The sequence below is a fragment of the Rutilus rutilus genome (assembly GCF_951802725.1).
Source record: "Rutilus rutilus genome assembly, chromosome: 6".
In the NCBI taxonomy this organism is placed as follows: domain Eukaryota; kingdom Metazoa; phylum Chordata; class Actinopteri; order Cypriniformes; family Leuciscidae; genus Rutilus; species Rutilus rutilus.
The window spans coordinates 13,271,157-13,295,487 of record NC_140214.1 but is presented as its reverse complement, the minus strand read 5'-3'; the positions used below and the strand labels follow the sequence as shown (position 1 = coordinate 13,295,487).

At 37.3% G+C, this 24,331-nt stretch overlaps 1 protein-coding gene across 1 annotated transcript in view; it reads left to right on the top strand.

The window, feature by feature from the left end:
• Positions 1-24,331, top strand: part of clstn2a (calsyntenin 2a) — a 219,972-nt gene that overhangs the window by 124,638 nt on the left and 71,003 nt on the right. The window contains exon 3 of the mRNA XM_084410249.1: positions 14,773-14,968. Within this exon, the coding sequence (XP_084266375.1) occupies positions 14,773-14,968 (196 nt within the window). The remainder of the gene's footprint in view (positions 1-14,772; positions 14,969-24,331) is intronic.

The following is a 24,331-nucleotide window of genomic DNA, read 5'->3' as shown; positions in this document are numbered from 1 at the left end:
AGTCATTCTTAATAAAGGAAGATGTGTTCGGAGTTTTGCCAACCGGATACGGCAAAAGTTTAATCTGTCAACTAGCTCCGCTGGTGGGAAAACGCTCTGGTTGGTTGTAGCGCTATCCTATTGCGTGCAGAGGGAATTTGAAAGACAACCGTTTATCCCGCCCCTAGGATTGAGCCCTGCCAATGTTGTGTTCCCAGACCCAACATCTTGACTGGCTTGTCAGGCTATAATTATTCTGCTTTTGTGTTGCAATAAACAAAAGTCCTCCTAAAAGTCCTCCTAATATAACAAATTAATTATCCAATTAAACAAGGTGCAGATAAGCCCTTGACATTCTGGGTTTTGTTGAATAGCATTGGTGTGGAGTGTTGTTGTTGTTATTGGGCATTTCATAATTATGTTGTCCATTAGTAGAGCCTGGATCAAAACTATTGTAAAGTACTGCAAAAGTCTTCACACATTATCTAAGTAAACATCTGTTTACTTAGATGGACTGTAATTGTGCACCTTCTGCTTTAACTTCTGCTTTGATTGATGAATGTGACTTTGTCTTCATTGTCTTTAATTATGTCAAAATTCTACCCCTTGGTGGTGACTCTCACAGCGCTGTATATCAACCCGACTGGGAACGGAGAAGAAATTATGCTGTTAATGATTTTGTAACTGTCAGGTTTATATTGTGGACAGATTTGCTTAGTGGAAATGGAAACAGTGGTCACGCTGTTGCCAGTGTGTCTCTTAGGTGAGGCTCTTCTCTTCCTGTGGGACACTGGGCTGCCATCTGCTTCCAGCCTGGAACTTCATCCTCTATTAATTTCTTAATAACAAGACAATTTAAAAATTACAGCCATTCAGCACTGGGTGTTTAATATGTAAACATCAAATTAACCACTTTTAAAATCAAATTAAGGGGTACTGTAAAGGTATAAATCAAGTTGTTTTCGCAGAAAAAAAATACTGTTGTAACTTAAGTGTGTATGTTTATTTATTTCATTTTTATTTCCAGTTTTTAGCATGTGTGCTAAGGGCTAGGCCTTAAATGAAATTTTCTTTTCTTTATTGATGTGTCTTTTGCTTCTTAAATCTTTATGTATATCTTTATGTATATCAAGTGGCAGTCACTACACTACACAAGCATATACAATTATGAACAATTTACCATACAGTAGTCTTATCTTCTAGACTATTTTTTTTATTATTATTCTGTGAATCATGTGTTTATGCTAAACCACCAAAATGAGATGTGTGAAATTCGAATCCTTCTATGGGCAAACATCTTTTTGTGATTTTTAAATTTTACAGGTCAGTGTTTACCAAAATTATGATAAAGTTAAGATAAAGTCATCTGACCACAACTTTAGAAGTCATCTTTTTGTAATTAACTTTCAAACGAGTAAGTAGGCCCTCCCATCTTCTCATGAACAGTGATTTGTTTGTTTTAATGTACACAATACAACTCCATTCATTAAGGAAATTTGTATCAGTTGACCTTGCATGTATGACTTCTGATGGGTGAAACAATGGCCTTACAAGCCGCTGCACAGTTACAGCCTTCAAGACTCTGTAACATCGAGATAGCGATGTGTATTTTTGTGCATGTGTGTGTTGGGTGTTGTAGCAGACCAACAACCGTAGGCCATAATTACATAGTAAAATCCATCATGAAAAATGGCTCCACAGCTATTGTTTCATTTTAATTGCTACAGTGCTTTGAATTGTTCTATTAAGTGAGGACCCTGGCACGGTGGAAATAACGGTTTAATCAGGGGCCATTTTCACCTCATCAGGAGAAATAAACTGCTGGCAGCAGTCCAGTGATGTAGTCACAGAATTGCAATTGCTTAAGGCTTATCTGAGTGTGTGATGTGAAAAGTGAAGAGAGATGGATAGAAAAAATGGTCAGATATGGAGCGGAAGGAGCATCTGATCTCTGAGGTGGAATCTGTGTCTGTGATCTTGTGTGTTTTTATCTCTGAAAGTATCGTGTTTCATTTGACATTCAGAAGTTGTCACTTCTGGAGCTTCCACAGGTTGGTCTGGCTTAATCAGTTTCCTAATAGCTAGTTTCTTGTCCTTTTCTCATCACTTTGCTGTGGCCTCTTCTCTCACCATTTTGAAACTCTTTCTATCTCTGAAATGTTTGATTGGATCAGTTCAGTGATTCACAAATGAAAGGCCTGGTTAGTTCAGTTGGGTTTTTAACTCAAAGGCAATACTAAATTGAAGGTCACCCTTTTGAATAGGTTAAGTGTCTCTTTTTAAAGGTACACTCTCAGGGAAAAAAGGGAATAAAATGTACAGAAGCTGTCACTTGGGTGGTACCCTTCAACTGTTGTAAGCTTTTATGGTCTATTAGCAAGATATTGAATTATTTTATGGTGTGCCTTTGAGCGGTTCTCAGAAATGTGTTGCTGTGGTGACTGTGGCTATGTCAGTTGTATAGATGGTTGCAGTGTGCTGAAATCATTTACAACCAGCAAACCTTTTTGTCCTATTAGATACATTCTGATGTCAAAAGGACCATGACTAGCATTACTAGAACGTAACCAGCCCTGCCTAACATGAACCAGCTTGAACCAGCATGTAAATGTCTTTTAAGTAAGGTAAGTATGACATATGTCTAGACAATTCAACGATTGCAAATATGGGGATGATTGTGTCGCAGTGTGAGATACAAAACGCTTGCTAGGACAAATCATATCAGCAAGTGTAATATTAGTATTTTAGTACTGACAGCAATCTATGTGCAAATACAATTGAAATTCAGAGTGTGGAAGTAGAACATTATTAATTAAGAAGCAAAGGTCAGGGATGATGATGGTGAGTCTGAACCCTGGAGGAGATCATCAGCTTTGAAGCATTGAATAGCAGTGAAGCAGTGAAACCATTTCAACGAGGTTCAGCTGAATGGAAAATCAGAGTTTGTTCCATTGCTAATAGGTGAAGGATGGTTGGTGCACAGATATGGGGGAGCTATCAGAAGTTGCTAGTCGTTTGCTGAGTTTATGGTTTGAAAATGGAATGAGGGTCGCAGGGAGCTGGAAATCATTTGCTAACATGTTGGAGCACTGTGACCAAATCTGTGCTTCTCAACATGGATTTAACCTTTACAAAGTCTCTCATGATGCTCACTGGAAGGTAGACATCATTTCCTAACATGTTAGAGCTCCAAATCCGTCTTGTCATTGAATGAAAGGGGTAGTTGGCTCAAAAATGAAAATTCGGTCATTATTTACTCACTTTTTATTGTTATCTTTTGATAATTTCAAAATGAATATCCATTTTCATTATGTACATGATAATGTTGTGATGCCTAAATTCACTTCATTCACTATCATTTAAAGCTACACTGTGTAGGATTTTCTCCCATCTAGCGGTGAAATTGTTTATGACTACCAACTGAATATTACTTTCTAGCCCCTCCCATTCTGAGGGCGTTTTAAAGGAGTTGTATGTAAGAAATGTATTTCAATTAATCATAAAATGGCCCTGATATGTCACTAGACCTTAAGAAATCATGTTCATTTCAAATATATCACTGACAACAGTAGTACGGCCAGGATATTGTCATTTAAAAAGTGAAGTTGCAGCCCTCAACTGATGTTGATGTTGTCATGTTGTGTTTTGGCCTGAAGCGCCACCCTCCACCTATCTACCAACCACGAACGCAGTAGTGCTTCGGCATCCGGGTTGCCAGCTCAGCTCTAGTTACCACAGCTGCAGCTACAAACGTTCGTGCTGGATCCTGCAGCCTATCTGGCAACCTCGAGTCAGGGGGGAGGGGGAGGGGACACACCGCTCTACAGTAATTTAAAAGTGAGTGCAGTACCAGTCTTGGCCACAATCTTACATTCGGCTCCTTTAACTCCTACGGTGGCCGTATTATTTCAAATCTGCCGGCAGTCGCAAGTAATCTCCCCGTCGCATTCGTCACGGTGCCACTGAGTGTAAAAAGGCGAAGCTTGAATTTCCAGGTATGTCCCTCTTTGGCTAATGTATTTTCAAGATGGAGGCGCAACATGGCTGCCGCCATTCGAGCGACTCGCTCGTATGTATTCTAAATGGCAGATTCTACGCTTACGAGAATACTTGATCAGTTGGTAGAAGTAATTACACATTAATGAGCACATATCATTTTGAAAGAACAAAGTGTTTTTTGCTAAGAATCAACTACAATAATTACAAAGTGTAGCTTTAAAACTATTGGTTTTAGTTTTTCCTATTTATTTTGAGTTTATTTAGACAAAATACTATACAATTGTATTTAATTTGATCCCTTTATTGGCTTTTGGCCATACCATGAAAATAATTATTGGATTATTAATAACACATTGATTCTCAGTGTTTTCTTATTGTTTCTGAACTTTACTGGCCACTAGCAAAGTACCATGATCGATATCTGAAGGTTATATTATGAAGCACAGTTCTGGATGCTCCAATTTAAAATCTTCTGCTCTGACTGTAAAATGTCTAATAATTGTCAATATTAGCCTTTATTATAAACAAACTGAAGGACGTCCATTGTCAGCTGATCTACAAACCTGGATCAACTTGGTGGCCATGCTTGAAGAACATACACCTCCATATTTTAGTAGCTAAAAAAACACACACAAAAAAACACATACATAGAAACAGATTAAATCCCAAATGTTTTGCATGGGTTTTAGCAGAGTGCACATGGCATGAAGAGAAAGTTGTGTTTTGGCTGAGATGAGGATGACTGGTTAAAATAGACTTGTTTCAATGGCTGGCAGGGCTCTCTCAGTTCTTGGCACACACCGATGGCTGTTTGATCTTTCGAGTGGAACAGATTGTCAGTGCATTGTCACTGGGAAAGATAGTGTCTAGGGAAGCCAGAATGGACAATGTAACAACGTTTTAAATAGACTCACCCACTCCAAAATAAAAACACAAAGGTAAGCATGAGTCACCAAAGCAGAACATGTTTGTGATTATTGTGCAAATGCGCTTTTGTTTTTTTACGCTCAGAGTTTGACATTCATTGCCAGCTTAACTGTTTATGTGCATCTCTTAGGAGTTTTTTGAGGTTTAATCTTTAAAAAAAAAATTTACAGAGAGATTTATTGATGCTGCAGCGAGACATTTATCATATGACCGTGTTAAGACAAGCATTTAGCATAAACATCTGGGATAGAATGATATCGTAAACTCAGCATATTATGTGTGCGAGGCTTACACTCAGCCTTAATGCAGTTAATAGTGGGGCAAATCAGCTAGCATTCCATTTCCAATTACTTCAGAAAATAAGGAGTGGAATTTCCAACTAGTCATTACGTTTCAGTAAATGATGTTTTACTCGACGCAATTATTTTCCCTTAGGGGTCAATAAAGACCTATTTATCTGTCGTTCTCAAACCAGTTTAGCACAGAGTGGCGTAGGGATGAGCAAACAGCAAATGTTTATCATCTGTGGAAGTTAAATACTAAATTCTAAAATGATTACCTACCTTTCAGTCAGTGAGAGTTTCAAGGCTTATTGATTGATTGTATTATCTTCAATGGTCCTTCTGTTTAAGAAAATGTCAGACTTTATGGTATTGTTTCTGATGAGATATCCAAGAAACAGAGGCAAGTAATTCTACTTATCTCATAGTAACATCTACATCTCAAATGTGTTTGTGCATTTTGTACATTACCATTCAGAAGTTGTGTCAGTAAGATTTTTTTTGTTCCACTATTTCTAGTCCACTTTTGACATTCTACTAACTAGAAGTAACTTTGTAACTACATGTCAATTAACTCTCATTTGATAATTAGTAGACTGTTAGGTTATGGTTATAGTTAGGGTTAGTAGAATACGTTGACATGTAGTTGCAAAGTTACTTATATAGAATGTCTTTTGGGGGACCATCAAAATAAAGTGTTAGCAAATATTAAGTAGACATTCTACTAATACTCGAATGGCTGGTTGTTATGTAGTTGCAAAGTTACTTACAGTTAGCAGAATGTCTAAAGTGGACTGTCAAAATAAAGTGTTACCTTTTTAAGAAATGAATACTTTTATTCAGCAAGAATGCATTCAATTGAACAGAAAATACAGCAAAGACTTTTACAATGTTACAACATATTTATATTTCAAATAAATACTGTTGCTTTGAAATTTCTATTAATCAAAAAATCCTGAACAATCATGGTTTCGACAAAGAACATTAAGCAGGACAACTTTGATAATAATAAGCACAAAACCAGCATATTAGAACGATTTCCGAATTATCATGTGACACTGAAGACCGTAATGATGACTGAGTAATGATGCTGAATTCAGCTTTGCCATCGTAGGAACAAATTACATTTTAAAATCTATTAAAACAGAAAACAGTTATATGAAATTGCAATAATGTTTCATATTATGTGCTTTTGGGCAAACAAAGGCAACCTTTTTTATTAAAACAAAATCATACCGACCTCAGACTTTTGAATGGTATGTAAATACATTTTAAGTGCTAACATGAATATAACATGCTAGCATAATTTTTCATGTAAGGTGATTGGCCACAATATCAGCGTTTGCTGATGGATATCAACAAATATTACTTGAACAAAGCAGTATAATAGTTTGACCTCATGCCAACCTTTGTAGATTGAATGCTCAAACTATCACGCACTTAAACTACCACATTAAATGCTTAAATTAGCCTTTACATCCAGGCTATGTGGTGCACTCTTGATTGTGGTTCTCGCTTGAAAACATGCCTCCCAGTGTGAGAGTCAACTGCCATTCAAGCAACCCCAGGGTGTTTTAACCTGGGAGTGGGACCATGGTCTGCCAGGAGGAATGGCAGTGAACTGCATGCTGGGAGGTTCACATGTGGCCTTAAGGCTGGTGAAGCAGAGAATGAGACGTGGGGTTCAGTCCACCTGGACTACAGCTTTACTTATTGAATAATTAAATGGAGAGAACTGATGTCATCTAGAATAGGAGGCGGAGAAGCAAACAGAACTGATGGCCCAAGGGAGGGCCTACAGCTCTATTTATAGTCTTTGCTCTCCTGCCTCCATTCTGTTCTTCACACACTGTAAATCAATGAGATAAGCACTCTGGACTCAGGCTGTACAATACTTCCTCCGCTGATACACTCTACTTCTTTCTAACTCGGTCTCAACACCTCTCTCACGTTCTCTCGCTTTCTGAGGGATGGGAGATCAGTGTCACATTGACTTTCTGCACACTACTCTTTACTGTTGACTGAAAAGCTGGGAACTTTACATTCACCCATAAATAAAAATTCTGTTGTTTTCGACCCCGGTGCTTTTACAGAATATCTTCCATCGTGTTTTGCAGAAGAGAGAAATTCATACAATGTCATGAGGGTGAGTAAATAATGACAGAATTTCCATTTTTGGATGAACCATAATTTAAGGCCTTCTCATTGTGCTCTGAATGTCAGTATAAATAGACAGTGTGGTGTAGGGGTTAAAACTCAGGGCCCAGATGGTTGCTGGTTTGATTCCCAATAAGGAGTTAGCAATCAAGCATCCCATTTAGGAGTGTAAAGTGATTATGGATTTTAATTATTGATTATGATGACTATTATAATATTTATAAGTTGAAAACCATCCTTGCTCCTTTGCAACAGACACAGAGCCTGCCAGATTGAGGAAGCAAATGTGGGCTTTAATGAAGAAAGTTCAATGTGTGCATATTTTTGGAAATAATTATGAATCATCCCAAATTAATCAAATTGGATCATTGCATGAACGTTAGCCTACATTAATAAATTCCCACCTTGCTTTTTAACCCTTTGACATGTACGATTAGTGAACGTTCAGTACATCATACAGACTATACAAACTGACAATGTGTTTTATTCATATCAGATACACATTGTGTAGGTATTGGGCAACTATAAAATGCACTCTCTTCTTTTCCCACTTCACTGGCCACTTGCTTTCATGTATTTTGGGAGAAGTGGATGAATTGACGTGTTGTAAATCCGACAGATACGATTCTCTGAATTGCGGTGCAACTAACATTATAGATCAGCTAACATGATCGTTATAAAGGTTTACAATAATAATAATAAGGTGAAAAGTTCTAAAAAAAACTCAGCTAGATTGTTTTAAACTTGCATGTGAAAGGGTTAAATGTCACAGTCTTAGCAGTGTGAGTCGACCTGCCTCACCATCTTAAGCCAACTAGAAGAGAACTAAACTAGCACTTAGGAAAGATGAGTAAAGATTCAATCCTATATAACTTAAATTAACATAATCAATGGGTGTAAAACTTGTCCTTGGTTGGGGATCTGCAAGTCTGATCGATTCTGTGACCCCGTTTTAAGCTATAATGAAAATAAGGACAGCATTGGCAATTAGACATTGCATTTCCTAAGAGTCTTGCAAAAATCCCATGGAATCTGTATTATCCATTTAGTGCCTCTCTGAGCTTTGGTGTGATCTAGAGGCTGAGCAAAGGTTGTTTTACTTGTTTCTGAAAGCATAGTTTGCTATGTGAATTATAATGGCGGAACTGTATGAGATCAATTAAGATAATTACATCCCTTCATTCCCAAAGCTTCAGGAAAATTATTATGAATTTTCTTCATATCATTCTGTTTTGTTCTCTTGATTATTGAGGCAGGAGTAAAAAAAAAACATAGAAAGACACCGGGAGCGGTTTATTAGCCAAAGGGTCAAACAGATGACTTTGCTATCTTCAAGAATACATTGATGTGTTCCACTAACGTAATGAAAAACCCTTTAGGAGTACACTGAATCCTCCAGTGTTGCTTTATAAAAGGCACCTTTGGGATTCGTTCTGTGTCGTAAACATTAGGTCAGTACTTTACACCAAGACATTTCTTGTCAAAGAAAGATTTGTTTTGCCTGGACATTTCATTGGCTACTCTTCTCTGAATGTCAAAAGAAAGCACTCCTCCCAAATGCTCAGCCATATGCGCTCTATGACATGACATTCTCTGCTGAATGACCTTTGCTAGAGCGTACAGTAATACTGTATGAATTGGATTGAACAGTTTATGCAACAAAGGCTGCTTTTCTCTCAGTCCTTTTCTTTAGGACCGAGGTTTGCAACTGGAGATACATGGACCTCTGAGGCTCCAAAATGTATTTGGACACTTGAACCACAATTAAAATCGGATAAATGCCTTTGCATTATATTAAAAATACCAAACCAAGTTGCGTCTATTTTTAAAGAAATATGTTTTAAAGCACACTTTTCTATCAAAAATTCACAAATTGTAGCTATATGTGTAGAACTTATATTGTTATTGTGATGAAGTACACTTGTAATTATTCTGCTAAGACACTAGTGTGAACTAGTGAAGAACTGACTTCATACATCCACGAAAAATGGCCTCAAGACCAATTAGTTAAAAATGATTGAAAATGTTAGTTCTTACTACTTAGTTCTTAATTTGTTTGCAAATGGCAATTGATTTATTGGATGTTTGTATCTGATGCAATGAATTCAGACATTTTAAGTGTGACTAATTGTCCAGAAGTGTTTTCTAAAGGTCACTAAATGAAGCATGTTGAACTAAGTCAAGTTTGGAGACGAAGTTTAAAAAAAATGGTTTGTATTGATGGCAAAGCTGAATTTTCAGCAGCCATTACTCCAGTCTTCATTATCACATGATCATTCAGAAATCATTGTAATATGCTTATTTTGGGGCTTAGGAAACATTTATTATTATTATCAATGTTGAAACAAACACTTGTGCTGTTTTTTGTGGAAACCATGGGTGCGTCTCAATCAGCTCCCTAGTTCAGTAGTAGTCAGGGGACTGACAGAGAGTCAGCCATTTTAGGGACTGTCTCAATCGCAAAATCGCTCCAGTGCACTGAAACGTTCGCTCTCTAAAAAGTCCTACAAAAGTCCTCTAAAAAGTCCTACAACACCGTGAAAACTAGGGAGCACTGATGCTCACTATGTTCCCTTAATGGAAGTTCTGAAGCACGAAACATAAATCATGTTAGCCAACTCACTATAACGACAACATAAGGATATATATATATATATATATATATATATATATATATATATATATATATATAATTTTTTTTTTTTTTTTTTTTTTCAAACCGTTATTTAATTATATTTCATCATATACATACATTGCTAGATAGGTAATGAACATAATCTAGCTAATATTTCATTTATGGCTGAAATAACTAAAATCATTTGGCAAAGTGATATATAACTGTAATGTGGTCAAGATTCAAATAGATTCAATTATTCAAGAACCCCGTATAAATAACATTTATATAATATTATTAAGGTATTATTATATATTGAATATTATTACAAAGCTCTTCACAGTTTAGTAAAAATGTATTATCTCACCTTGAACACATCACGTATAGATGTTTGTTGTCTAGCTTTATTAAACCTAGCTAAAGAGCATACAGTATGAGAGTCTGTTTGTTTGTTTGTTTTTTCACAGTTTTTAAGAAAGCTTCAATCATGTCAGGTCTGCCTAATGATACATATGTACTGTAGTACTTCAGACTTTCATTCTATGCCTTCATCTTTCTGGGTGTGCATGTCAGTGGATTTTGATCAAAGAGCCTCATGTGCTGTAAATCAATGTTAAACTACATGGATATGCCAGCGCTAAAAATGACTAATGATTTGATGTGCACTGGTCCATCCTCAGGCTCTCTTCACACTCTTGATAGGACCATTACCCCATCCAGACACAGATATATGCACACTTAGAGCTTGGAGAGAGATGAAAGAGGCGGACGGTGTTGGAGAGGAGTGAAGGAGGGAAGAATGGCTCTCAACAGCACCTCAACCTCCCACTGCATGGCGGGCATTATTGAGCCAGTGTCTGTATGTGTGTGTTTAATAGAAAGAGAGGACAGAGAATGAATGGGGGTTGGGGGTGGGATTGAGAAAGTCATTAGCGAAGAATGTAATCCAGAGAGTAATTAAAGAAAGGGAACATGGGGCCGGCCAAGTGTATCTCCGAAGGGTCGGATGAATCAAGGCTTTGCCTGGTGATGGTTTGTGTGAACAGGGTTTTAATCAACCCCGACCCACATCAGCTCAACCTAGAAATAGATGGAAAAAAATATCAAAGACGATTGTGCAATATGTTGGGAAAGTACAAGTCCAAGTGCTCCTGGAAGTTCCCTGTGGCTTGAACAAGGTTGTTCCAAACCCTGAGGTTTTTGTAACAGAATGAAAGTTTCTTATTATATATATAAAACTTTTTTTTTTTTAAACCAATATTTTGTGGATAACTTGTATATGTGGTATACTATTGAGTCACTTGATCATTAAAACAAAATAAACCCAGATGTGACTGGTACACAAAATACAGTACATAAACTAGAGTACTATTATATCATTCTGAAGTAGTCTATTTAGTAATAATTAGTGTCCTGTTATACATGTACATAACTACTTTGCAAAACAAGTAACAATAAATGAATATGAAACAATGATTTAAGTTGACATTAATTGAATATGTGAGAAGAAAGGGATTGTAGGTGTATAAATGAGAGCTTTATGTTAACTTTAAGATAATCTTAAGGTTTCTGACCAGTATTTATAAAGCAGAAATTAAATGGTATAATGTCAAAACACTATGAATTCTCTTTTTCTTTTTTCGTTTAAATATAAAATAAACAAATGACAAATTTGCTGCATGTTTTAATGTCGTGTTTACTGACACACAAATTGGATTTTTGGAAATTATTGCAATGCAGTTTGTGTGCAAGTCCAGAACTACAATAAACAACAACAACAAAAAACATTTATTGCCGGTCGATAGGTGCATCTCTTATAATTCATATGTAGTTATTGTATATGTATATGCACTGACAATGTATATGCACTGACAAAGAGGCAAGGTCTTGTTTGACCTTGAAGTTGATGAGCAAAGCTTTCAAATGCATGTTGTGAGTTGATATTGTTATCAGATGCCTATTTTCACACACGCTAACAAGGCTAACTTTCAAAACAAGACTCACACAGAACTTACTGAGCGAATTTACTGTGGGTATTGATCTGAACTTCTCAAAGGTGAAGGTTTAGAAGTTGTCGGCAGTTCTGTCATGAAATGTTAAAAAGACAGTTTGAGCTCTTAATTAAGATTGTGATTAGGCCTGACAGCGTGTTTACATGATTAATAATGGAACATAATCAATCTTGATTTTTGACCTAGGGAATTTACTGTGCAACTGTACCACCTGAAAGTTTTGTTTTAGTTGCCTCATTGTGGTAAAAACCATCTCCAGCAACAATGGGGAACTGCCGTTTGTTGCATGACTCAACCGTTATGATCTCTGGCTGCGTCCCATACAACACATCTAATTTGCACTCTTTCCAAAAACGAAACCGGAAAATGAATTGGTTTACGAGATGGAGGTCATCCAGGTCTCTGGAGTTTACCGCTCATGTTCCTTGTAAACCACCCTACTATAAATGAATTTCTGCAGTAAGCAGTACAAATATTACATGGATGATTTCATTCATTAGTCTCAAATTGGCTTACCCAGAACTCCCTTCTTTACACTCCCAGAGCTGATGTGAGGTGGTATTAAAAACATGGCACATCTGTCGGCCCGATTTAATACTTCCTTCAACACTTTCAAAGAGGAACTCCAAAGAGTTTAGGCTCCGTGGAGCTCGCTGCATGATTACAGACCTCTGTGCTGGCAGAGCGTGAGGAGATGCTGCCATTTTCAAGCTGTCATTTGGAGACGTGATGGAAATTAGCTCACGGTTTCCCTCCATCATTACCCTGTACATATACATCCACATTGCCTGCGCTGCTGTATGGTTTGACCCTTTTGCCCTTTCTTCAATTGAATCTGGAAAATGCATTTGCAACAGCAGACGGAGCGGAAAATGGGTTTACCCGTGACTCCCAAGCACTAAGTGGAATTTTATTTTATTTTTTTTATCCAGGGAATGTTTTTATTTTTTGCGTATATGCATTGTGATCATTGTTATTCTTATATAATGTTCTTTCCCATTCGCGTTACAATTCTCATCAAAAAAGAGCGCAAGAATCGCAAAACTGTGTGGGTATCTGTCCGTGGCGTGTTATGTTTTATTTCTGCAGCCGCCCTGCTCCATTGTGCTACACGTTTAATTTGGATAAAGCATAGTGGGGCTAATAAAAAGGGTACATTTAAACGGCAAGTCTCTACAGGAACAGGGACTGCGGTGTGTAAATTGTTATTTCAGCACTGAGGGAGGAGGGAGATTTTCGAGCGGAGAATCAGATCTGCTTAAAAAGAAGAAAAAAGAAAAGAATGAAAAAAGAAATTGAGAGAGAATGGAATGGAAAGAGAAAGTTAGGCTTATCTGTCCGCAGCAGCAGGCATGAGCTCACAGCATAACCGCACGTCCCTGTTTGCTCCAGAGACCTGCCGGGGTTTAAGTGATATCAGCTGTCTCAGGGTCAGAGTTCTGATGCTTTTTTTGTGGTCATTTTCCAAATCCCTAAAAGAGCCGGTATGGCCAGATAGAAGCGCTGCCAAGAAAGGACCCATGAACAGATACAGTGGCAAGACAATGTCCTTCCTTGTGGTCTCAGAGTTATTGTGGTGTCAACAGATTGTGTGTCAACATTATCTGTGATTGTATGGACAGAACTGCACTGTGGATGACTACAATGCAGTCTCTAGAAGAAATTGTTTCCAAGGCTACAGCAAAACTTAGAGTGAAGTGAACGCTGTCACCTGGGAAATGAAAGATACAAGTCAACGTCAATATTCAGCCCTCGCATTAGTCATATCACAATCAGTTGATACATAGACATTTAGCAAATGTCACAATTGAAATACCAATACCAAACAAACAATACCATAGTATTATCATAAAATAAAGACAACCATCCCTTAAAAAAAACTGTGGTGGTGCCATGGTACAGTGATGTTTTGGTTATGTTATGTTATGTTTTATATGTCATGTTATACGTCACGTTATTTTTTTAATACAGTGGTTTCACCAGCTTAGTTATTAGTGAGCAAATTGGAAAGAAAGTGATTGTTTCTAATTAGTATGACTACTTGACAATCATTTCTTATAAATAAGTACTGTAAGGGTACCATGGTACAGTGATGGTATCATACCATGGTCGTGAACTTCATGTACCATGGTGTTTTTTAATTTAATTTAATTTAATTTAATTTAATTTAATTTAATTTAATTTAATTTAATTTAATTTAATTTAATTTAATTTAATTTAATTTTATTTTATTTTTAATTTAATTTAATTTAATTTAATTTAATTTAAATGTTATACCTTGATTTCATATTAGCTTAGTTGAAAAATAATTACAATTTAAGTGTATATTACAGATAGCCAATATGAAATAAACTGATTGCTTGTAATTAGTATACGGCTTGTTAAAAAGACATTTTGTCAAAATTATTCTCTGTCTATAGTGAATACATATTTTATTGTAATGATTTCTTCGCCAGTGGGACGGGCCGCTTGAGAACGAGAATGAGGGCTGTTGGTACGCGCAGTCATTACCACTTTGAAAACACTATACTTGAGCACAGTGCTTTCTTGCGCAATGTGATTCCAGCTCTGCAATGAGGCAATTACAAGAGCAGACAGTTATTCTTCCTCTCGCAGCATGAATAGATTCAGTTTTAAAAGCACACCGTGTCCTTTATATTACTGCTGCGGGGTTGGGGGGCCTGGCCTGCTGGGTGAAAGTTATAGCAATGATAGCTTGTTGAGATGCAAGCAGGAAAAGAAAGTCATTCACTTGTTCTCACAGCCACTCATTCTGCTTCCTGTGTCTTGTTGTTTCTTCCAGGAGAGATCTGTGCGTTTAAGATTCATGGGCAGGAGGCTCCATTTGAGGCCGAGGTGTTGAACAGGACATCAGGTGAAGGGGTGCTGAGAGCCCGGGGCCCCATAGACTGCGAGCAGCAGAAGGAGTACACCTTCATTATCCAGGCTTACGACTGTGGAGCCAGCCCAAGTGGAGCCAATTGGAAAAAGAGTCACAAGTAAGTAGAGAGACTCTCCAGTGTGGCATAATCAAGTTTGACTGTCTCAAGCTTTAGTCCACATTTATTTAATTTGACTTATGACATAACATTATTTAGTTTAATCACAGTGGGTACGGAAAGTATTCAGACCCCCTTAAATTTTTCACTCTTTGTTATATTGCAGTCATTTGCTAAAATCATTTAAGTTCATTTTTTTCCCTCATTATTGTACACACAGCACCCCACATTGACAGAAAAACACAGAATTGTTGACGTTTTTGCACATTTATTAAAAAAGAAAAACCGAAATATCACATGGTCCTAAGTATTCAGACCCTTGTGTAAGTCTAATTTAAATTAAATAGCTAAAAGAAGGAGTCTATTGAATTTCATTTAAAAATGAGAGCAAATCAGTGACTCAATCGGTGAAAAAGACGTCAAATCAAAAAGACTTCAATTCAATGACATTTGGGGCATTACAGTGCCCTCCACTAATATTGACACCCTTGGTAAATATGAGCAAAAGCGGCTGTGAAAAATAAATCTGCATTGTTTATCCTTTTGAACCAAAGAATATAGTTCATTCAAAAGTTTGTTGAGCTTCACAAAATAAATCATGGCTGTAAGAAAATAGCTAAAACATTGAAAATCACCATTTCCACCATCAGGGCAATAATTAAGAAGTTCCAATCAACTAAAGATGTTACAAATCTGTCTGGAAGAGGACATATGTCTGTGTATATTGTCCGAACGCTCAGTGATGAGGACAGTTTGAGTGGCCAAAGAGTCTCCAAGGATCACAGATGGAGAATTCCAGATATTAGTTGACTCTTGGGGTCAGAAAGCCAAAAAAAAATCAAACAGCACCTACATCACCACAAGTTGTTAGGGAGGGTTACTGGAAAAATACTCCTCGCTCATCCAAAAACAAACTCCAGCATATTCAGTTGAAAAACATGACTGGACCTTCAAAAGGGACCTGGTTCTTTGGTCTGATGAAGGTTCAAAAAAAGAACGTTTTGGCAGCAAACCCACCCGATGGGTTTGGTGCTGACAGGGATAAAAAAAATCCCCCATGTCCACGGTTAAATATATTGCTGGATCTTTAATGTTGTGGGCCTGTTTTTTTTTTTGCTGGAGGTCCTGGACATCTTGTTTAGATACATGGGCCCTCATTTATCATTCTTGCGTAGAAACGGGCGTATTGACTATGCTTACACTCTTCTTACCGCCTGATTTATGAAGCTGTGTGTACCTTTGAAATCCAGGTGTACGCAATACCTGCGCTTGATAAATGCCGCGGCTGAAAACGAGCGTCATTAGAATAACACGCCCCTATATATTCAAGTCTCCGCTCCCCCCACGCCCTCATTTTACGCCATGGACACACGGAAGATGGCAAAGAAGAGAAACTTCTTTGAGAAAGAGAAAGCGAAACCAGGGAAGTGGAAAGAAACAAAATTTATTTCTAGATTTTTATTATTAATGACGCTTATTCTTATTTAGAAGAAGAATGTCGTTATTATTATTATTTGTATTATTATTATTATTATTATTTATTATTATTATTATTATTTAAAAGAAGAAGAATGTCGTTTTTATTATTTTGTCAGTCTGAATAATTTTTTTGGTCATTGAAAGCCTTTCATTACTAAACCCAGTCCGTGCACACCTGCCGGGCCTAACCCTGGCCTAACCATCGTTTCAAAGAATAGTACAACGGCGAGCGCGTCGAGTATAAACGCCTCGTCCGTTTGGGGAGGTGCGCGCGCAGTCTGCGGAGACTCGCACTGCGGAGCCAGGCGAAAGTATAAACAAGGCTTGAAACGTCAGGTAAAGCACACAGGCTCGCAACTTAAGGAATACATATGCCTACAATTCAAATGCTTTGGTAAAGTCACACAAATTAAACATTGAAGTCCATGTTGCACAAAAATAAACACTGAAGTTTAATTACTATGTTTTTTTTTTTTTACAGTGGGTCATAATATATCATATCTTTTAGTTTGTCAGTGTGTTTTGTGGTGTTAGGAATTGTTTTTCTGCGCATTCCCGCACTCAAAACGTGCGTACACCACCTCCTGAGCTGGCGTAGGATTTGAGCGTGCCGTACGCCAACGTCCATATTGATAAATCTCAAAGTCACCGTGGTTTTGGGTGTACGCCAGGTGTGCGCTGGAAATTTGGTGTACGCACTTTTGATAAATGAGGGCCATGGTCTCATGGATTCTAGCAAATACCAACAGATAAAAAAATCTAAACCTGACCCCCTCTGCTAGAAATCTTATAATGGGCCGTGGTTGGATCTTCAATCAGGAAAACGATCCAAAACAAACATCAAAATCAACACAAAAATGTGTCACTGAGCACAAAATGAAGCTTCTGCCATGGCTGTCCCAGTTCCCTCTGAACCCTATAGAAAATGAGTGGGGTGAACTGAAGAGGAGAAGCACCAACATGGATCTGAGAATCTGAAGGATCTGGAGATATTCTGTTTGAAGGAAGGGTCTCTAATCTCTTGTCAGGTGTTCTCCAAACTCATCAGGCATTATATTAAAAAACTCAGACCTGTTATCTTTGGAAAAGGACGTTGCAATAATTGGGTGCCAATAATTGTGAACTATAGAAAAACATTTATTTCATAATGAGATTTCCCTCCCACTTTCAATTGTTTTACTTCAATGTGCACTTTGTGAATTTTTTTGAATGAAAGATTAAAGGATAAACAATGCAGATTTATTTTCACAGCCGCTTTTGCTCATATTTACCAAGGGTGATAATATTAGTGGAGGGCACTGGATGTAGTCCATAATTATTGTTTTACACTTGATGTGGCACGTCACCTAGAAAAGTTTGGTCTAGTGGTTCAAGTACTGGTATTTAGCATTTTGGATAAAAGCTACAAAATACTTCAGCTGTAGTCTACAAGCGAGAAGAACAATCGTCTCTGTGATATGGACTGTGTGAATTAAGGGACTGGTGTCCTGCTGTGCAAATGATCCATTTGTTTAATTCATCTCATTATCAAAGTTAAAAGCAGAATGAAGGGGGGAGGATGTGATGGGAGGAAAAATATGAAGACTTCAGATGCAAAAGCCTCTAAGTGCCATCTGAAATTTTCTTCTAAAATGAGCATTTTTATCAAGCTTGTATATTTAAGTTCAGTAATTTCACTTTTATGACAATTAATAGGTAATTTTCATTGCCATTAAAGTGAAATAACTGAACATAAACATACAAGCTTGACAAAAATGATCATTCTAGAAGAAAATTTCAGATGGCTCTTCATATATTTCAATGCTTTTGCATTCTCTCGCTATTATATAGTTGGGTTACTATAGTTTATATAATTTGCGGGCATCAGGGAGCTGCTATCAATATGCAAGGTATTGAAATCGCTTTTGAATGCGTGTTCACATTTTGCTTTCACTTTCAAAATCACAATCACGCATACTCTGTGACTACTGACCACACATATTACAAGATATTTGAATATTGAATATGAATATTTATGATTCGTGATCGGGGCGGCTCCGACGTTCTTCCGAGCAGGTTCGGACACTCTTAACACACCTCACACCAAGGGAAAATCTGATAAAATAATCTGTAGAACCATCAAGATAATCGGGACATATCTAGGATTGTCGGAAGAGGGGAAATCGGCCCAAAATCAGCCTGATTATCTTTTGGTGTGTACCCAGCATAAGTCATCTCTCCTTACGATCTTCATGTTATAAGTGAAATCTGATGTACTGTAATGTAACCTACTACTGTACATGCCTAACCATTTGCCTTTAAGGACTCTGTAGAATGCGTTTTTCATTCGGATTTACGGTTTGGGCACATCCCTAATCCCAACCACCAATTACCCTTAAAGGTGCCTTGTGTAAAAAAAAATCAATTCATACTCCACATTCCATACCAGATGGGGGCAGTATACCTCCAGAAAGTGTGTCTACTCTAGAGTATGAATATGACATCTTCAAGCTACTCCCCTTCACCTTTACCAGTGAATATGTTCATATTCGTTTTGTTCATATTACATTTTTATCGTTAGTTTGAATTACATTAATTTGACAGACAGCATTCGCTGATGTTGACCAAGCTAGCACCAACATAACCAGAGCTGCCAACTATCACGCATTCACCGTGAGACACACGCAATTGACACTTTTCACACGCTCTCACGACACACATCAATTTTCTCGCGCACAGAAAAATCGCGAAGCAAAGAGGACACGGACACCGACAGACTAGACAGAGCAGGTTAGTTATGATATAAAAAAAATCTCAGCTCTCAGATTCTGTCAATTTTATTACGCAATTCAAACAATAAATACCATTTTGGTGCTTGTAAATGTTACGTGACAGATCCCTAGCGCACGTGAACCGATCATCTCTAGTAGCTAATAGTAAAAAACATGAACACTGTTGAAAGATACAGTAGGCTACAACTTACCGAAATGTATTCCTCATACATAATATCGACCAATCAGTGTTTTTTATCAGCGTGAAGAGGTCAATAACATAGCTGGAGAACAATTATGTCAGATTTACCTCCGGAAAGCCATTTAATAAACATAATATAGGTTGTTATAATAAACAGTATACAGAAATGTTGCAAGTTCGGAGTCGAACCTCATTTCTTTCATGTCCATGAGTTGTCTCCAGCGATGGAAAGCAGTGCCAATGTTTACTCTGGTTCTGTTCCTTTTTTTATCAGATTTTATTTGCGATTCCGAGCGCGTTTTATCCCTGCAGCGGGTGGGTGTGGTGATGGTAAGGGTCTCTTGCCAAGGGCTTCAGCCATTCTTCCGCTCTCTTCCCTGAACTGAAATGTAGTAGTGGGCTGTATTTTTCACACGATTGACATCAGGTTCAAGTACGCCCACAAGCCGTGCGAGTTATTCGTGTATTGCAGTTGGGCTGGTGGTGGTTATGTTGCCCGCATACCGCCTCCCATGGCCGAAACTGGTATTACGACACCTGTCGGGCCGTGGCTAGTAATGCTAATGCTAATTCAGGTTGATATCTCTGCAGCACTATAACTTGTCATTTTTTTAATGACATCATCGCCCTTATTTCTTCTCATTCTTTTGATGCGTGTAGCTCATTTTTTGGATATTTTTACCTCAATTTTTACACATGGCACCTTTAACTAAGCTATTGAAATGTGTTTTTTTCAGTAGTGTACAAATTACCCTTAAGGCTGGAATATATTTCTCAACTTTTAAAATGTTTTTTTTTTTTTTTTTTTAACAATAGGAATCACACACTTTCCAACTTTGTAAATTAGGGAAAACCGTTTTAATTTGTCAATTGTCTTCTAGCAAAGAGACACATTTCTGTGTGCGTTTGTTGTGTTTGTAACAACCTAAAAGTCTGGAAGTGTGTGTTTCCCAATGTTTAAGAGTATGATGCCTATAACCACTTAAAGTTTGAAAGGACATGATGCATACTGTTTTAAAATGTGTTCAGGGGCCAGTTAAACATAGCCAAAAAGTTTTAGGGCTAACCAGTTTTTTTGGATTTAAATTTGTCCAATCTACCTTTTTATGTAACTGACTTTTTCTTCTTGAAGAACAAAGTTAGATGACTAACTTATAAGTCTAGTCTAAGCAGTATATGCAATGGCCACATTTTAAAAATCATGTAGTGTATGCCAGTCTTAAGGGTCACATACCACTAGACTTCCTAAGACGACTAAGTTGTTCTGAAAAACAAACACAGAAACCTGCTCATTGCTAGGAGACACTTGACAAATAAAAATTATATGTTCTAAAATTGATGTAAACAAACATGTTTAGATGGAATCATAGTCTGAAGCTAAAAACCTGAGTCTGTGTCCATCACACACTATAAGATTTTCTGTAAAAGTTTAGATGGTATCGCCTACAGAATTCAAGTGTAGTGTATTTCAGCCTTTAGTTTATAGTATATGTAATGAAACAATCTTTATATATTATGTAAACATTTTTAAGCTGATGAACTGACTGTTTCTTTCTGAAATGTTGGACGGATCACTTATTACATACACTGACTGATTGAAGTGAGACAAACACTTCATCACAGACTAATACGAGCACAGTAAGTTAATGCATTGTTATGAGCTGATTAATCACTTGATTAATTCAGTGTTGGTGCTTTTTTTTTTTTTTTTTTTTTTTTTTAATGCAGGTCTAGATTATTATTATTATTATTATTATTTTGTTTATGCAGGGCTATATTATTATTATTAAATCAGCCAGTAAACTGTTCTAAAACAATTAAAGTTTAAAGGGGACGTATTATGCAAAATTCACTTTTATATTGTTTTTGAATGTGTTTTGTATGTGTACACAACCACCCTATTGTGATAATTGAAAATTGAAAAAAAATTTATCCATCCACTCCATTTTTTATTTTCCCCATAAATCTGAAACAGTATGTGTCTCAAAATGGGCCGTTCAAGAATATGCTCCAATGTGACATCACACTGGAACAGGCCTCAACCACGACTGGCACGGAATCTGCCCTATTAGCATAGCTGTGTGTTTGTGAACTTTGTGTGCTTTTGACATAACCTTCATCGGCTGGGAAAAAAATAGTGATTCCAATGATGTCGTTACTGTTATAGCTGTGTTGTGGACTTCACTATCCTATAGACCTTAATGTAGCCCCGCCCATTCTGTTTGTATTTCCACAGCATGATGGGAAGGTCTTACGGATTTATGAATAAACCACTCATTTTAAAATCTTCCTGGTCTGCTGACATTTGTTATATGACATCCGCTTCAAACATTACAATTCTCATTATAACGTTCGTTAACTCTACAATAAGTAAATCCACTTCACCAGCGAATTACTTTTCGACAACGATGCCATAGAAATATGCAGAGCTACTGCAAAAACAGAAGTTCAAAGACAAAATTCCAAAAATGTCTGCGTGCTAAAAATGGCTTTTTCTCTGGCGCATAAGGTCTGTAGAATTAGAATGATTATTAAAACTTTATAGTTATTGTTATAGTTATCGACCTTGGTGTGAAAGGGCCTTTAAAGTGTGCTCTCGTCACCTTAAATCTCAAATCAGAGTGAAGTTTAGTGTACCGTCCAGCCTTCACTCGCTCTCTCCTTCCATCATTCTTTTTTTCTCTCTCTGTCCCTGGTGGCATTCCAGGAAATAAATTGGCTACAGGCACACATACACACACCCATACTTGCACACATTGCTACACACCCAGCCCCGGCTGGCCCTGCATTGATGACCCATCAAGATGTTTACAAAGTTGCCGGAAGCTTCGTATGTGCACGACAATCTCTCTTACAATAGCAACTCACTGCAGCTGGAACACAGCTCTGATGAAGTGCAGGAGAGAGCCGTGCTTCAGGCACCTACTGCTGTGAGAGAGAGAGATGAAGAAGTGCTTTTGATTTCACAGCTTGGGCCGTTCTGATGAATGTCTCTTGACACCACGGTACAGAGGGGTGTGCGGGAATGTGTGCTCGCAAGAGAGATCGCAGAGTACAGGATATCAGCGGGATAATCTAAATGCAGGTCCCATTATCTTAATGTCTCCATTTAGGAAGACATACAACAACACATGAATTTATGTTTCTGTCAAAGAAGCTCACAGCAGACACTGAGCTGGACTTCTTGAAGATTTAATGTGAGCTCTGTGTACCCCAATACACCTTTCTCTGGGGTTTTTGTACAGGTGTTGATGTAGGGTTGTCAAATGTACCGATACTACCGGTACCAGTCAGTAGGGGTGCATGATTCAGAAAATGTCACAATTCGATTCGATATCGATTTTTAGGCTCACGATTCGATTCAAAATCGATTTTCGATTCAAAAACGTTTCTCGATTCAAAAAATGATTCACAGTATGTAAATGTAGTTTACTTTTTCCTATGTGATTGCAGTAGACATACAATTTAAAAGAAAAGAAACACAACAAATTAAATGTAGTTTGATATTACTTTATATGTCTTCATACAAAAATAAAAACTTTTGCAACTAAAAAGTGCAAAGTGCCAAGCTTTGGCCAGCTTTCAAATACATTTTTCAAGTTTAAAATAAAACAAATAAAAAAAGCTTTTACTTTTAGCTTTAAAGTGCTGTAGTCAGTTCAAACAAACAATACTGCTGAATGTGGTTTAAGGACAGCTTCCAGGTTGACTGTTGAAATGTGAACTCGACTGGGCACATTGAACTTCCTAAAATTAGACCCTTTCCTTTTAGAACTGTGGCAACTACAGTCCATTCAACAGAACTTTTGTGATGTGTCAATCACATAATGGATCAACATTTAGGTGTATGTGTGTGTGTGTGTGTAACCAGTTCATGGTCCACCACTGGCTGGCATGCCACTGGCTATGGATTGAGTTATTTTGTTTGCCCGTTCAGAGTTCGGTGGGAGTTTAGAGCATTGGTTGACTGGCAAGTTTAACTTTTACTTTTACTTTTACTTTTACTTTTACTTTTACTTTTATTTTACTTTATTTTACTTTACTTTACTTTACTTTACTTTACTTTACTTTACTTTACTTTACTTTACTTTACTTTACTTTACTTTACTTTACTTTACTTTAACTTCAGGTTGTTGTTCGTCCATGTCTTTAATGTTAATCTCTGGGTGATGGCGTAACGTGATTTCTCCTATCAAGTTCCGTCTTTCCCTCGTTATAAAAGCCGAAATGTGCCCAAACTCTCGCCTTCAATGAGGATGGAGCAGGTTGAATAATTCTTTCTGTGAGGTTTGCCATTGGCTTGCTTCTGCTGCACTTCTTTTTTTGGTTATGACAAGAGTGTGCAGGCGTCAGTGTGAATTTGACGCAGCGCCATCTATGGGAATGGCAAGCTAAACTCATTTCAGGACAATAGTATACACACCATTACAAAAAAAAAAATATATATATATATATTATATATGAATCGATTTTTGGAATTCTATGAATCGATTTTGAATCGGTAAAACTTGAATCGCGATACAAATGTGAATCGATTTTTTTGCACACCCCAACCAGTCAGTTCTAAAAAAGAAAGTTGACGTTACCAACATTTCTACCGGTATACCAAGTATATTTGGTAACCCACTGATAGGTTTCTATTTACAGCATATTTTTTACAAGCGTTGAGCATTGTAGCCAATCACAATCATATGACGATGAACGCAATGGCCTATCAGAGGTGCTAATCCGCTCAACACCGTTGAAAACGCACATGGTTTTCCCATTATAACCAATAAAGTGTAAACACGATGTAAATAAAAGATTCATTGTCCAATTAAAACCGCATTTTTTTGTTATAACAGGAGTTTTCGTGAGAGTGCAGAATTCAGTGAGCTTGCACTTTAGAGATTAACAGCCTTTAGTGATTATTAAAGGAGGGCTCTTCTCTTG